This window comes from Aegilops tauschii, chromosome 5, assembly GCF_002575655.3.
Source record: "Aegilops tauschii subsp. strangulata cultivar AL8/78 chromosome 5, Aet v6.0, whole genome shotgun sequence".
Lineage (NCBI taxonomy): Eukaryota > Viridiplantae > Streptophyta > Magnoliopsida > Poales > Poaceae > Aegilops > Aegilops tauschii.
Genome location: NC_053039.3, coordinates 328363801 through 328380973, shown reverse-complemented (window position 1 = coordinate 328380973; position 17173 = coordinate 328363801). Strand labels below are relative to the sequence as shown.

Sequence of the window (17173 nt, the reverse complement as noted above, 5' to 3'; positions counted from 1 at the left end):
CTAGTCTGCTGCTCTTCAGAGAGTTGTTTTACTTAAACCGCCAGAATGAGTGCGCCAACGGGCCAAGTCTGGAGTTAGGTGGCATCTCCATCCAACGGCGTAGGGACTGTCTGTTCCCTTATGCAGAGCCGCCGAGCCACCCCAAGGACTGGAATATGACTTGGTTCTACTGCCAAGATACATCCCGGCTGACGAAAGCCCGCTGCCCGGCTTTCGCCCAACACGTCTAGAGCCGACTCACCCACTGTCGGACAAGCTGACTGCAGCGGAGCGCCAGCCTCTGCTTCCGACTATCAATAAGATTAAGGCCCTCCTGGGCAACGGTCTGAACGGAATCGACCTGGTCCGGGTCTGGATCTCATGGCGGGTGATCCCATTGAGCCACCGCCCCGGCTTAATGTGTGAGTACACCGGGCGAAAAGATGACCCTCAGAGGCACAGTCGCAATGATCTTCCAGAAGACGTTGCAGAAGAAGAGACCAAGGCTCTTTTAAACGAGAGCCTGGCGGACTGTGGAAGGACCGGGTTAGCCCCCTTCTGCAAGACCAACCCAGCCCCAGCGGTAAGCCGCTGACTTTAACTTATTATCCTTTTCTGCATATAACCTTCATCTGAACCGTTGTAAGAATTCACCATTGTATCTTTCAGGCTGACGATAAGTTCTGGCGGGTCAAATATGACCATGAGGCGGCCAAGAAGGCCAGGAAGGCGAAGAAAGCCGCCAAGAAAGCCGCCCCTCGTAAAAAGGAAGCAGACCTACTGCTTCGGAGCTGATGCAATTAAGCGATAGCTCCGAGTCAGAGGTAACCCCTAAACCTTTAAATTCTTGCTGTATTTGTTGTTTGTTGCCGTCCGCCTTATCAACACTTGCTCATTGACAGGATGACACCGGCGCCAGTAACCCGGTGGTTGAAGAGGTAACATCACTTTCCTCCGACTCGGAGCCCTTGCCACAGCTGAAAGTCCGAAGGGTAACCCGGAAAGTAAGCTTTTCACATCCTTTAGCTCACCAAGACCCTCAATTTCTTTTGAAGTGACAGGTTCATGAAAGCCGGCGTCACACCCGGACCAACAAGGACACCGATCTTTCCGCCGGGTTACCCGACGCAACAAGGAAGCGTCGAACTGAGGTTTTTTCTCACTTGTACCCTTTTCATCCGTTGGCGGGTGTTATCCGTCAGCCACTCATTTCTTCTGACTCCAATTATCAGGAGACCTCTCCTTCTTCGGGCGACTCTATGCAGTCGAGTCTTCCGACTTTCAAGACCGCGCCCGGGTAATGACAACCATCTCGCATTATACTTGTCTGTACTTACTCTCTTTATGCTGAATGTTTCTGTCCTTTCAGCGCCCAGGCAAAGCTCACCAAAAGAGCGAAGAAGACCAGGTCAGCCGGAGTGCCGGACTTACCTGAACCGGAGGTGACGGCTCAAGAGCCGCCAGCTACCTCCGCCCCCGAAGCCACCACTCCGATGGACACGGCACCTGAAGCCACTGCCCCAACTACCAAGGCAACGACCGAAGCTTCGGTTAACCCGGAGGCCTCCGGCTCAGCTCCGCCAGCAGACGACCCGGACGTGGTAATCACCCGAATAGAGTTCGTTGAGCCGGGGAGACCGACCGTGCTGGCCAAATGCTCCGCGAAGGGGGAGTTGCTGCAGCCCCACCGGGTGAACCTGGACCTCTCCGACTACACCAACTTGAGCATTGGAGAGCTCGTCTCTGGCTACATCAGCCAGGTGCACAAGAGCCGGGACGCGGAGGTCGCCATGGTAAACCAGATCCAACAAAAATCTGAGGTATCCTTCTGCTATCTTCTTACTTACTGCATAGTTACCTTTGCCATGCTAGCCCCCAAGTCGATGACTTCTGATTTGAATATGTTGTAGACTTAGGTTCCGGCTTACTCAATTGAGCCGGCTGTATGTAGATAGATACATTCAATATGCATTAGCCCCCAAGTGCCAAGTGTCTTTGCTTGGAAAGCGCTTGGGACTTATATAATAACTGTTAATAACCCGGAAATTTATTCAGGCTGTTGGCAAGAAGCTAGAGTCGGACCTTGCGGATCTCAAGAGCCGGCTGAAGACGCAGGAGATGGAGACCCGGAAGGCAAACGCCAAGTTTGTCTCCAGCATCGCCGCTCAAGAGAAGTTGAAGACAGAATTTGATGCTGAGCGGAAGGCCTGGGCTGAAGAGAAGGCCGCACTGGTGACCCGGGCAGAACAGGCGGAGAAGACTCTCTTTGAGAAGACCGCCGAGCTCACCAGCCTAAAGCGCCAGGTTTCCCAAATGGTGGCCGCCATCTTTGGTAAGTCGCCTCACCGACTTGCATCAATGTCAGAATGTTTATGTCTCGGTATTCATCCTTGCCGCCGGTTTATCTGATTCTGTTAAACAGGCCCCAGAAGTGCCAACCTCAACCAGAGCGTGGTCACCAAGCTCAAGGCCGTGTATACCCTGGTGGAACAGCTCTACACCGGGTCACAGCGTGCCTTAGCTGTGGTGGCCCTATCTGGCCGAAGTCCTGCGCCGGCTCGCCGTTCTACCTCAGTGGATCCAAGAGCTGCAACGGGCCTCCGCGAGAGTCGGAGCAATCGCCGCGCTGAGCCGGGCCAAGGCATTCCTGCCGGAGCTAGACCCAGCAGACATCGCCCTGGGTTATCCAAGCCTGAAGGAGGACGGCTCAGCTTTTGATCAGAAGGACTTCGCGGCGTGCGTGAAGGCTGTACGCCCGGTGGCCACCCTCATCGGGAATGACACAGATCTGACCAAGTACCAGCCGGGTTATGACGCGGAGAATCAGAGGATTCCAACCCCTCGCTATGAAGCCCTCAACCTGATCCCGCCGGCTCGTCAGCACACCTTCGCCCCGGAGATTGACCCGGCCGGGTTAATTGACGAGGAAGCCTAGTTCGAGGCTCTCAGCGGCATCGACTGGAAGTCCTCAACCTTCCAGGTCTTGGGATCAGCCGGAGGAGAAGACAGGAACGAGCCAGAGACTTCCACCCAGCGGGCATCGTAACTCGGCTGTCGGTTTACCAAACAATGCTCCACCCTTGTTAGACTTGATGAATGTTGTAATAAAGTAGGTGCAACAGTCTGTCTCTGTTGTGCCATCGTGCACGTATTGAATGCCAAGGTCTTTTGAAGTTGTCTCTTTAATATTTCTCCGGGTCATAATCATCCCTTTGTTTTTCTCAACCTCAAAGAGGTACCTTTAAGTATCCTGCATAGAAAGGCAAATCACAAGTCTCAAGGCGGCTTGCCGCCCTGAGAATCAGGTGTCTTGGATAAAGAACCCGGAAGATGAATCAAAAGAGACTGGTTCTTAATTATCTTCTTGACACAGCCGTAACAACACACTTAGCAGCCTGTAAGCATACTTCCGGTTTATATAACCCGGGTAACAAGGTTGGTATCTTAACTCCGATTTACCTGTCATAATGACACCCATGGCGTTTCAACGAACACTGAAACCAAAGTTAAGCCGGTAAAGTGAGACCCGGCCGTACACACCTTGACATAATCAAAGAAAACTTGTGATAAGCAGAGGAACTTTAGGGGCTTCCGGTTCGAATACGACCAGAGACCCGGCCCAAAGGGGTTAAGCCAAGATTCGGAGACGATCATATAGCCCCCAGTGGGTGTGGCGATGCCAATCAAGAGGGTACCGACAGCTATGTTCTCTTTGGTTCGAATACGACCCATGTTTGAACAGGAAGCCCCCAAGTGATTTCAAGAATTGTTTAACGACGCTGATTCGAATACGATCCACGTCGGTTCTCAGAGGGGTTAAGCTATGATTCAAATATGACCGAAGATAACCTCCCAATGAGCTCGGCACTTTGCCAATCAAATGGGTATCGACAGCTATGTTCTCTTTGGTTCGAATACGACCCATGTTTGAACAGGAAGCCCCCAAGTGACTTTACTGCTTACGGCTAAATTCGAATACGATCATAAGCCGGATCCTCCTTGAAATCATCATGTAACCTTGCAATAAGAACAACACGTGTGTATTTGGAGGAGAAAAAAGGACAGAGGTCCTGCTTTATTGCTTATCATAATATATACATGACTAAGAGAAATATGTACACCACGAGAGCCGGTAGCTCAAGTGTAGTAAGGCCGAAGCTGAGCTATGTTCCACGGCCGACGGGTCTCTTCCTCCGACTTACGTGAATCTTTGTGCTCCCGAATGTCAATGAGGTAATGTGACCCGTTGTGCAAGTTCTTGCTGACCACAAAGGGCCCTTCCCAAGGTGGGGATAACTTGTGTGCATCTGTTTGATCCTGGATGAGCCGGAGCACAAGGTCGCCTTCCTGGAAGACCCGGGATTTAACCCGGCGGCTATGATAACGGCGCAGGTCTTGTTGGTAAATCGCTGAACGGGCTGCTGCCACATCACGCTGTTCGTCCAACAAGTCAAGAGCATCTTGACGCGCCTGTTCATTATCCGTCTCAACGTAAGCCGCCACGCGAGGTGAGTCGTGACGGATGTCACTAGGAAGGACTGCTTCTGCTCCATAGACCATGAAGAAAGGCGTGAAGCCTGTAGACCTGTTAGGAGTAGTGTTGATACTCCATAAGACGGAGGGCAACTCCTCCACCCAACAACCCGGCGTCCGTTGCAAAGGGACCAAAAGCCGGGGCTTGATGCCCTTCAGAATCTCCTGGTTAGCTCTCTTAGCTTGACCGTTAGATTGAGGATGAGCCACTGAGGAAACATCAAGTCGGATATGCTCTCGTTGACAAAACTCTTCCATGGCGCCTTTGGAGAGATTGGTGCCATTGTCAGTTATAATGTTGTGCGGAAAGCCAAAGCGGAAGATCACCTTTTTCATAAATTGAACCGCCGTGGCTGTGTCGCACTTGCTAACTGGCTCAGCTTCCACCCACTTTGTGAATTTGTCCACTGCCACCAAGAGGTGGGTCTTCTTATCCTTGGACCTTTTAAAAGGCCCAACCATATCAAGCCCCCAGACCGCAAAGGGCCAAGTGATTGGGATCATCCTCAGCTCCTGAGCCGGCACGTGAGCCCGTTGTGAAAACCTCTGGCAACCATCACATTTGCTGACCAAGTCCTCTGCATCAGCATGAGCCGTCAGCCAATAAAAACCATGACGGAAAGCCTTGGCCACAAGGGATTTTGAGCCGGCATGATGGCCACAATCCCCTTCATGGATCTCACGCAAGATCTCTTGACCTTCCTCGGGGGAGACACAACGCTGAAATGCCCCTGTAACACTGCGATGATGCAACTCGCCCTCGATAACGATCATTGACTTAGCCCGCCGGGTTACTTGCCTGGCCAAAGCTTCATCCTCAGGCAACTCTCCCGGGTTATATAAGCCAGATATGGCATTGTCCAGTCTGGTATGACATGAAGAGCCGCCACCAGTCGTGCCTCCGGGTCAGGGATAGCCAAGTCTTCCTCTGTAGGCAACTTAACCGAAGGGTTATACAGGACGTCCAGGAAAGTGTTAGGCGGCACCGGCTTTCGCTGAGAGCCCGGCCGGCTTAGAGCATCAGCCGCCTCGTTCTTCCTGCGATCAATGTGCTCCACTTGGTAGCCCTGAAAATGCCCAGCAATGGCATCAACCTCGCAGCGATAAGCCGCCATGAGAGGATCCTTAGAATCCCACTTGCCTGATACTTGTTGAGCCACCAAGTCTGAGTCGCCAAAGCACCTTACCCGGCTCAAGCTCATCTCCTTAGCCATCCGAAGACCGTGGAGCAAGGCCTCGTACTCAGCCGCATTGTGAGTGCAAGGGAACATCAACTGTAGCACATAATGGAACTTGTCACCCTTAGGGGAAGCCAATACGAGGCCAACCCCCGAGCCTTCCAACTGCCTGGACCCATCAAAGTGAATAGTCCAATAGGTGTTATCCGGCTTTTGCTCGGGCACTTGTGACTCTGTCCAATCATTGATGAAATCCACCAAGGCCTGAGATTTAACAGCAGTGCGTGGCACATATCTGAGACCATGAGGTCCAAGTTCTATAGCCCACTTGGCAATTCTCCCTGTGGCCTCTCTGTTTTGAATGATATCGCCAAGGGGAGCAGAGCTGACCACAGTGATGGGATGACCCTAAAAATAATGCTTAAGTTTCCGGCTTGCCATGAACACACCATATACCAGCTTCTGCCAATGCGGGCACCGCTGCTTGGATTCGATGAGCACTTCGCTGACATAATAAACCGGCCGCTGAACCGGATGCTCCTTACCCTCCTCCTTGCGCTCCACCACAATAGCCACACTGACGGCTCGTGCGTTTGCTGCCACATACAGTAGTAAGGGCTCCTTATCAACCAGAGCAGCAAGGACTGGGGGCTCTGCCAGCTGCTTCTTCAAATCCTCAAAGGCGGTATTAGCTGCATCATTCCAGACAAAGGTATCAGTTTTCTTCATTAACTGATATAGGGGCATGGCCTTCTCACCCAAACGGCTTATAAACCGGCTTAAAGCAGCGATGCGACCCGCCAAGCGCTGAACATCATTTATACATGCCGGCTTAGCCAGGGAGGTGATGGCCTTGATCTTCTCCGGGTTAGCCTCAATGCCTCTGTCGGAAACCAAGAAGCCCAAGAGTTTGCCTGCAGGAACACCAAAGACACACTTGGCCGGATTAAGCATCATCTTATAGACCCGGAGATTATCAAAGGTTTCCCTTAAATCGTCTATCAGGGTTTCCTCCTTGATGGATTTAACCACAATATCGTCCACATATGCGTGAACATTGCGCCCGATCTGCTTATGAAGACAGTTCTGTACACAACGCTGGTAAGTCGCCTGTGCACACTTCAGCCCAAAGGGCATAGACACATAGCAGAAGGCTCCAAAGGGAGTGATGAACGCCGTCTTCTCCTGGTCCTTAACTGCCATCTTAATCTGATGATATCCGAAATAAGCATCCAAGAAACTTAAGCGTGCACAACCTGCCGTAGCATCAATGATTTGATCAATACGGGGGAGGGCAAAAGGATCAGCCGGACACACCTTGTTCAAGTCTGTGTAGTCCACACACATCCGCCAGGTGCCGTTCTTCTTGAGTACGAGCACCGGGTTAGCTAAGCACTCTGGGTGAAAGACTTCAACGATAAACCCGGCCGCCAAGAGCCGGGCTACTTCCTCACCAATAGCCTTCCGCCTTTCCTCATTAAACCGCCGAAGGAACTATCTGACCGGCTTAAATTTCGGATCAATATTGAGAGTATGCTTAGCGAGTTCTCTAGGTACACCCGGCATGTCAGAAGGTTTCCACGCGAAGATGTCCCTATTCTCACGGATGAACTCGATGAGCGCGCTTTCCTATTTTGGATCCAAGTTTGCACTGATGCTAAACTGCTGAGATGAGTCACCTGGAACAAAATCAACAAGTTTAGTCTCATCAGCTGACTTAAATTTCATTGCCGGCTCTTGTTCTGTGGTTGGCTTTTTCAGAGAGGTCTTATCTGTTGGGTCAACATTGTCTTTGTAAAACTTCAACTCCTCTGTAGCACACACAGATTCTGCATAAGCCGCGTCGCCTTCCTCACACTCCAGAGCCACTTTCCGGCTGCCGTGAACCGTAATAGTCCCATTGTGACCCGGCATTTTGAGCTGTAAGTACACATAACACGGCCGTTCCATGAACTTGGCGTAAGCCGGCCGTCCAAATATAGCATGGTATGGACTTCTTATCTTGACTACCTCAAAGGTCAATTTCTCCACCCTGTAGTTGTTCTCATCACCAAAGGCCACTTCCAATTCGATCTTGCCGACTGGATAAGCCGACTTACCAGGTACCACACCATGGAAGATAGTGTTTGACTGGCTGAGGTTCTTATCAACCAACCCCATACGGCGAAAAGTTTCATAATAGAGGATGTTGATGCTGCTGCCTCCATCCATGAGCACCTTTGTGAACTTATATCCTCCCACCTGAGGAGCCACCACTAAGGCCAAGTGGCCCGGGTTATCCACCCGGGGAGGGTGATCCTCCCTACTCCACACTATAGGCTGCTCAGACCACCGCAAGTAGCGTGGGACCGCCGGCTCAACCGCATTCACAGCCCTCTTGTGAAGCTTCTGATCTCGCTTGCACAAACTAGTGGTAAACACATGATACTGTCCACCGCTAAGCTGCTTTGGATTGGTATGATAACCCCCCTGCTGATGTTGATGACCCTGGCCAGACTGTTGATTAAAGCCCCCTTGACCACTCTGAGGACCAGAATTTGAGCCGCCCCCCGGGCCATGAAAGCCGCCGGCGCCTGAGCCGCCGCCAGGACCATTGTAGTTTTTAAAGGCTTTCATGATTGCACAATCCTTCCATAGATGAGTCGCTGGCTTCTCTCTAGAGCCATGCCTTGGACAAGGTTCATTCAACAGCTGCTCCAGCGTCGGACCTGACCCGCCGCCGCGGGGAGGGGGTCTCCCCTTGCGTCGCTGGTTATTACCTTGTGAGCTGGCGTTGGCTACAAACTCTAGGCTGCCATCGGCCTTGCGCTTGCCTCCTCCTTGGTTCCCCGGGTTATGTTGGGGACCCTTGCCATTGCCATTCTTCTTTCCCTTCCCTGCCCTTTCATCATCTGAAGGGGGATCCTTGGTACCATCAGAATCGGCGTACTTGACAAGAGCCGCCATTAGCGTGCCCATGTCACTGCAGTCGCGCTTAAGCCGCCCGAGTTTCATCTTCAGGGGCACGAAGCGACAATTCTGTTCCAACATTAAGACTGCAGAGCCGGCATCCATCTTATCTGATGAATGTATGATCTCCTTGACCCGGCGAACCCAATGAGTCGTGGATTCACCCTCCTGCTGCTTACAGTTAGTCAAATCCACAATTGACATAGACTGCCTACAGGTATCCTTGAAGTTTTGGATGAACCGGGCTTTCAGCTCAGCCCAAGATCCGATGGAGTTTGGTGGTAGCCCTTTCAACCAAGTGTGGGCAGTCCCATCCAACATCATGGTGAAGTACTTAGCCATGGCTGCCTCACTGACCTCCAGTAGCTCCATGGCCATCTCATAACTCTCGATCCAGGCTGCAGGCTGTAAGTCAGCTGTGTAGTTAGGCACCTTCCTAGGGCCCTTGAAGTCCTTAGGTAGACGTTCATTACGGATAGCTGGCACCAAACAAGGGACACCCCCGGTCCTGGTAGGGATACCCACATCAACGGAAGCCGTCGGATAAGCCGGGGGGGTCTGGTAAGCCGTCAATTGAGGCACTTGCTCCGCCTCTTGCCGCGCTTGGTCTGCTGCGCAAAAGGCTCCGTTATGAGCCGGGCCATGGCCAGGGGGCGGGTCATTGCGTCGGACGTTACTTGAGCCGGTTGCGGAGACCATGTGCCGGCTGTAACTCGGGCTCTGGCCTGGATGAGGGGTCGAGTGGATCCTGTCCCGGCTGTAGGAGTACGCCTCTTGCTGCGCCAGTGCTGTCTGAAGGAGTTCCCTGACCCGGCGGGTCTCAATAGCCGTCGGAGAGTCGCCGTCAACTGGTAGAGCCGCCAGCCGTGCTGCCGCAGCGACCATGTTCTCCAGCGGGTTATTATAATGACCCGGGGGTATTGGCACGTACTGAGGCGGGGCAGGGGGCACCTGGGGAGGCCCCATCACTCGTGGCTGAATAAGGGGTCCAGACCCGGGCGCTATGACCCCTAGCGGGTTACTAGACCCTGCACCTGGCGTGTTGAAGAGGTTGCGTGGATCGTAAACCGGTGGGAGTCGAGACTGGGCCTTTTGATGCCTCCTTCTCATGACCTCATTGGCCGCGTTCTGATCCATCGTGAGTTGGAAGGACTGCGCCTGAATCAGCTGAGTCTGGGCATCGAGAGCCGCCCGTTCCGCAGCCAGCCTGATCCCTTCCGCTGCAAGATCCTCTTTAGCTTTTATCAGATCCAATTTTAACTGTGCCACCTCCGCATCATGCTGAGCTTGATCCGCCGGGTCAACCGTGGCGGTTAACAAGGCCGTCATCTTGTCCGTGAGATCCATTAGCACCTGAGCCGGAGAAGGCGCCGGGTTTCCTGCTCCAGCAGCGGGGTTCTGAACAGGCTGCGCACCGGCCATAAAGACTCCAACCTGACTCGGCGGCTCAAACGGGTCCGGAATACTGTCACCGTCGGAACATCCCATGAGCCTGCCATCTTGAAGTTGGTACAACGAGTTTGACTCATCGGTGGCCGACTCGCCGTCAGAGCCGGCGGCCGCCTCATCACCAGACCCAGATGGATCAGAGGGCCCTCCATGGATGCATCCCACAAAGGCGCGCCTTAAGGCAGGCCGGGCCCGGGCGGGTCGTGCGTGCTGAGCCGTTTCGATAAGATCGGCGCAGAGATCCGGCTCAGGGCCCGACTCACCAATCTTGCCAATGAAAACATGAATTCCGCCGAAGGGGACCCGGTACCCGTACTCAATTGAGCCGGCGTCGGGGCCCCAGTCTGCATCGTCGGTGTAGAGCTTGCCGCGACGACTCTTGGTCATCCGGCCCACAGCGTATCCCTTGATCCCTTCGAAGCTGCCCTTCAAGAACTCAAATCCACCGTGCGCTGGCCCCACGGTGGGCGCCAACTGTCGTGGAATTGTCACGGCAGATGTCCTCGAGCTAGGACTTAGTCGTGGAGCCATCGCAACTAGGAAGCTTAAAGGGGTTATGCGGGACAAGGAACATGAGGGTTTATACTGGTTCGGCCCCTTACGGTGAAGGTAAAAGCCTACGTCCAGTTTGAGGTGGTATTGATTAGGGTTACGATCACTAGGGAGCTAAACAGCTATGCCCGGCTCTCAATGAGATTGTTGTCGCCCTTAAACCGCTGCCGGGTCGTCCCTTTATATAGGGAGGCTGACGCCCAGCAGCCCTTGGAGTCCTGGCCGGCTCATAAAAGTGTCCGGCTCGGACTCTCAACTATACTTGCCTTACACTACAAGTTCTACCATAATAATGATTGTAACTACGGGCCTTAAGCCATATCCGGGTCTCAGCCCATCTCTGGCCCATCGTCTTTAAACTTGGCTCCGGGCTTCTGGCAATGACCACGCGAGTAACCCGGCCCCTCCTGGCTGGTGACTCTAAGGTCTATATCCTCAACAACCACCGTGTCTACTAAAAAAACTAAGTTGTGTGATTTCTCGAATACTACTACTAATAATTTTATTAATACACCATTTGCTACTCACGCCACTAGTGTGGAGTCATATGATATAATGATGTGTTGTTAAATCTTGTTATGAAAGAACAGTTTACTGAAAATCCTAATAAAGATGCTGCATCTCATCATAGTACTTTCATTGATTTATGTGATATGCAAAAAAAAGATATGGATAATGATACTGTGAAATTGAGAAAAAAAATCTCTATTAGAGATCAAGCTAAAGCATGGTTTTCATCTTTACCACAGAATAGCATTGATTCATGGGACACATGATTGGCATATGTAAGGTGGCACGAAAGCTGAAAAGTTTTTGTTGTAGTTGAGATTGAATACGAAAGATGCACCCTTCGACCGCTGCTTGTTCGTTTTGTCTCCCATCTCTTCGTTTCACCTCCCATCACTAATCATTCGCCTTCTCCTTTCGTGCCTATAAAAGGGACGTCGCTCCTCTCCACTGAGACACATTAGAACAACATATGCCTCACGCTACCAAGTTTCAAGCACTGAGTTACCGCTAGGTTCTTTCCCATCTCGGCTTCCGGCGTGCACCGCAGGTCGGGATAGTAGACCTATGAAACCTCGCCGCTTCGAGTCCTGTACGAGAAGGTTGATAAGGTTTTTAGGAAGTGCTCTGCGCGACTACTGAACTCTTCATCCCGGATGCCGCAGACGCCGACGATCACTTCCTCAATTACGACGTCTTCCCCAAAAACCTCTTCGATGACATGGGGGACAACATCAGCACCAACGCTAATGCTTCCTCTGCTGCTCAGTATGTATTCATGTATTTCTATTGAAGATCATGCTAGAGTTTCTCGTTCAAGTGTTTGCACTAGACATGTTCTGTTCAAGTTCACAAGTACATATGATATTTGCATACTCTTTGTTAAATTGCATGACTTGTCTTATCTCTGTCATTCTAGTCATGTTTTATTTATTGTTTCTGCTAATTAAATCTTATGATAAATTGCTCATATTTCCAACACTGCCTGCGAGTGAACTCGTCAGCTTGCTACTCTAAAAGGAGATTACCAGACAACATGTATTGCATTTAACCAAATAGTCTGACTTGCGTTTGTGTTTAAACAAGCCTGCAACCAAACAACACGATTTGTGTTTCTTCAAAGTCAGGTTAAAGGGTATGCAGGCAACCAAACGATATGCGGAAAATGATTTTTTGCCTGCATTTGCTCAACCAAGCTCAATTAGGACAAATACGCAAAGTAGCAAAAAAGAAAAACGACGAGACAACCAAACAGACCCCTATCCCTTTGCGAACCAATCTGTGGTTGGATGGATAAGAGGATAGTGGTATCCCCAGCCCACCAGTGTTCATGTCCTGGTGCTCACATTTATTCCTAAATTTATTTGTGGGCGTTCCCGTCGACTACGAGGCGCCTATGATGACTTCATAAAATTTGAAAATGATATGTTAGCTCAGTCTCTCGAAGATGCTTATAAGATAAGATGCGCGTGTGATGCGTTCATAGAGATAGATGTATGCGTGTGTGTATAAGCGTTTGCGTGTTAAAAAAAAAAGACCCCTGTCCCTTCTCGCTCATCACGTTTTCATCCGTCAGATCTCGGCCGGAACCAACCGAGAGTCATCTCGTGATCCACCGCGACGCCAAACACGCAACGCAGGCCGAGATAGCGTGCGGCAGAACGCTTGCGCACTGCACGTCTCGTACGCCGCTCCACACGGCAGTACGTGGCGTCCGATCGAGGTCGCGGCGCGGGCTCCCGGCCGATATCCGAACCAAAAGCCGTGGGCGGTCAGACGCCGCGATCACGGCGCCTCTCACGCCACACCGGCCCGGGGGCGGGGGGCTGGCTGGACTACCCGCCCGGGGCACCCGGCACTGCGTAAATGCAGACGTTTCTTAGATGGCGTTAATTGCAGGCTTTTCTTTAGATGGCGTTAAGTGAGTAGGAGAAAGCCCGGGGCAGTTTTTTTTTTGGTTTTTTCTGGGCCAGCGACAACCGGGCGCGTTCTCGGCTCGCCATGAAACGGGCGTGCCTGATGAAAACTTTTGGCCCTGCTCTGCTGTCATCCATCCCCTCCGCTTGAGTGATGACAATGGAGTCACGCTCTCTGCTCCACCCTTTGTGATGCCTTTGCGTGGAAAGATTGTTCATGTGTGCGTTACCACAAGAACGGCATGTTTTTGCTCCAAAAGGGAGACGTTTTCAGGTTTACAAGAAACCCGCTTCTTTGACTTCGGCATGTCTAGAACAAAGGAGTTATTTTTTCCGGTAAATTTTCAATATATTCATCATCAATCAGGATAGTATAACGAATATAAAAAATAATAAAAATTACATCCAGATCCGTAGATCATCTAGTGACGACTACAAGCATCGTCATCGCCTCGGAGGAGCACTTCTTGTTCCTATGGGAATTGAACTAAGTGTGCGGACTTTCCACGTTTCTAGTGAAATCGAAAGGTTTGGAGGGATTTTTCCATGTTTCTACGGAAATTGAACTGTTTGGCACCCACAAGATTTTCGAAAGCAAGTGTATGTGAGTTGAATTCTTCGCGATGTGGGTTATTTTCATGTGTTCTATGGATATTGAGCTGCTTGAAGCACGGGAAATTTTCTTTGAAGAAATCGAACTAGAACTTGAAGAATTTCCATGTTTGAGAATGGAAGGTCATAACAAATAAGTTCTGCAGGGATTGAAGTGCTTGCTTCCTGGAAAAAAATGCATCCTATGGAGTTAAGATTAGTCAGTTCTGAAGATCCAAATAAAGGCACATGATGAAAAAGAAGATGTGTGAAGGAGATCCATCATGGATCAGATTCTTGTACTTGATCCCTGATGATGAGCAGTAGCAGTAGCAGGATCGCTTCTCTCTCCTCTCACCAACCGACTTCACAGGACAAAGCAATCATTCCATCCGATCTGGCCTGAAAGAAAGACACCAGCGCCAGTAGGCCATACAACAACACACAACACAAACACAGATACATACTGATACAGCCACACACTGCTGCCTGCATCTTTGTTTCATCTCTGACAACAAGCTGCCCATGTCCATATCTCTCAGCTCAACGCTAAAACAAAGAAGAAAACGAAGAAGAAAAAGAAAAAAAAGAGGAAGTCTCAAATCTGCCTGCCGCTGAGCCCTGGCCATGGATGGCCACAGCAGAAATCTAAATCTGACAGAGGAGAAGAGGGCGCCGACGGTCTGTCTCTTCTATTGGGCAGGGCGCGGCCTCTTGTAGGCCCCCTTGGAGGCGTCGGAGGCAGCGGGGGCGGAGCCGTTGGTGAGGGAGCTGGAGAAGGAGCAGGAGAGGGCGTTGTAGAGGTCGACGACGCGGGCGATGTTGCTGTTGAGCTCGCGGATGAGGGCGACGTTGCGGCTGAGGCCGCCGGCCTCGAGCGACTCCTGGTTCTGGGTGATCTCCTGGATCAGAATCCGGTTCTTCTCCAGGATCACCTGCACCTCGGCGAAGCTCCGCTGCAGCGCCTGCACCGCCCGCCCGTTCGCCGCGCCGTTGCCCATCCCCCCGGCTCCTCCTCCGTTCGGAAGCACCTCCCGGCCGCTGCTGTTCTCCATCCTCCCTGGCCCGGTCGCCCTGATCTAATTCTGCGTGCGGGAGGAGGATGGATATCGAGGGGGGGGGGGGGGGGGGGGGGGGGGGGGGGGGGGGGGGGGGTCGTCCCGCAGAGAACGAGAGAGCGAGACAAGGCGGACGGAGGGGGGAGAATATATCGGGGTCGGGGCAGGGAGAGAGATGTGTCCTACGACCTGATGAGATCCTTCGACGTGGGATGAAGAGCGCTGTAATTTAGGGGGGAAAGTGCCGAGATTGCTTTCCTTCGCTTTCCCCCGTGGAGCCCTGGCTTATCTAGGCAATTGTTTCTTCATATTTTTTTGTGTGGGGCCTCTCCTCCTAACACTGGTTTGGATTTCCATGGCTTGTTTGCCATAGAGTGTGCTCGAGAAAGGATAAATGAGGCTGATAAGGTGAGGAAGGGTACCTGCCATGTGTTGCATTGTTCCTCGAGGCAGTGGTTGAGCTATAGCAAGAAATAGGAAAGCAATGAACAATTTCCAGGGCAAGTGCTTATCGCCGGGATCCTTCGTAATTTGCCCACGCTATCTGGCCATCGTGGGTCCCACATGGAGAAGAAAGAAAGGGGATGGCTCAGCGGCAGGCTATCAAGCCGGCATTACATAATAAGAACAAAGTAAATGTATAAACATACCATTGATTGTCGGTGTCGTTTCCACATATGTTCGCAAGACAACAGAGGAAGGATGGAAGATCGGAGCTGGCAATGGGATGAAAGGGATGATGAGAGATCGCATCTGACCATGGAACATATGAAGAATGAGAGACCAGATCAGATAACGTGAACAATGATAGAAAGATGCTTGAACATGACCACAAAAGTGATGGGGAGAAGGGCGGGCACCTAGATCTAGCCATCGAGAGGATGAATGCATCCTCTGTTCTCGATGGAACCAGATCTAAATGTGGGGATGACATGGAGACCGGATCTGGCCATTCGTGACTGATTGCGATACTAGATCTAGATACATGGAGGATAAGGAACACGTTGACGGTGTTTCACCAACACAACAAGGGAGGGTCGATACTTTGGAGGATGGTCGACAAAATAGAAGGGAGATGTGATAGCTTATTAGCCACGATCCTCCTCGATAATATTTTTCTTGCACTGAAACTATGCATTGCCTCTGGACAAGAAAGGATAAATGAGGTTGATAATGTGAGGGAGGGTTCCTCGCAAAAAAAAGATAATGTGAAGGAGGGTACTTTTCATGTGTTGAATTGTTCCTCGAGGCGAGCTATAAGCAAGAAACAGGAAAGTAATGAACAACTTTCATGGCAAATGCTTATCGCCGGGATCCTTTGTAATTTGCCCAAGCTATCTAGCTGTCCTGGCTCCCACATGAGAAGAAAGAATGGAATGGCCCAAATTTTTAAGCAAACATTACAAAATAAGAACAAAGCAAATATATAAACATACCATTGATTGTCGGTGTTGTTTCCACATCTGTCCGCTAAGACAACGAAGGAAGGATTGAAGACCGAACCTGCCCGTGGAATGATGAGAGATCAGATCTGACCATGGAACCAAGGAAGAATGAGAAACTGAATTAGATAACGTGAACAATGGTAGAAAGATGCTTGAACCTGACCACAGTGGTGATGGGGAAAAGGACGAGCACCTAGATCTAGCCATCGAGAGGATGAAGGCATCCCCTGTTGTCGATGAGACCAGATCTGAACATGGGGATGACATGAAGACCAAATCTAGCCATCAAGAGGATGAATGTATCCTCTATTGCCGATGAGACCAGATCTAAATGTGGGGATGACATGGAGACCAGATCTGGCCATGAGCGATTACCTTCGGTACTAGATCTAGATACAAGGAGGACAGGGAAGGCGCCGACGGTGTTTCAACAACGCAACAAGGGAGGGTCGATACTTTGGAGGATGGTAGGCAAGATAGAAGAGGGATGTGATGTTTTTGAGAGTGGGGTGGCACACCGGAGGGATGAGCCATGGTGGAGGAGAACTCTTTGGGGATGAAAGATATTTGTGTGAGTGGCTGCCATCGTTATTTGTAGAGGCATGCCCGCACTCCAACACGTGGTTTATATGTGTCTGATGTTTTTTTGGTCGCCACGTGTCTACAAATTAATTCAAATGACCCCAAGAAACATTATAAATAAAAATAATAAAGACCATTACTTTCGAACGTCGTTGCGTTGTTCACACAGCGAAAGAAGGATGAGAAAGAGTATCCACCCACGGTCACTGAATGTGGAGGATTGGGTGTAACCACGACAATATCGAAACAAGGATTAATATGGTCTCGTGGATGATGAAGGAAGGATGAACATCCAGATCTAGATATGAAGAGGACGAGGCATGTGACACAACAGAAAAAAAGACACATCCATGATGATACCCATTTTTGGTAGCAGGTCATGTATTCTGTCACCCATGTACATCTGTGATGGTTTTATGACAGAATCAATATAA

General features: G+C 50.9%; 1 protein-coding gene across 1 annotated transcript; it reads right to left on the bottom strand.

Annotated features, from left to right (window-relative positions):
* Positions 1-14118: 14118 nt before the first annotated feature.
* On the bottom strand, positions 14119-14838 carry LOC109735811 (protein ELF4-LIKE 3). Its single transcript, XM_020295014.4, has one exon. It carries the CDS (start codon positions 14707-14709, stop codon positions 14347-14349), a length of 363 nt encoding a protein of 120 aa, XP_020150603.1. The 5' UTR covers positions 14710-14838; the 3' UTR covers positions 14119-14346.
* Between the last annotated feature and the right edge of the window lie 2335 nt (positions 14839-17173).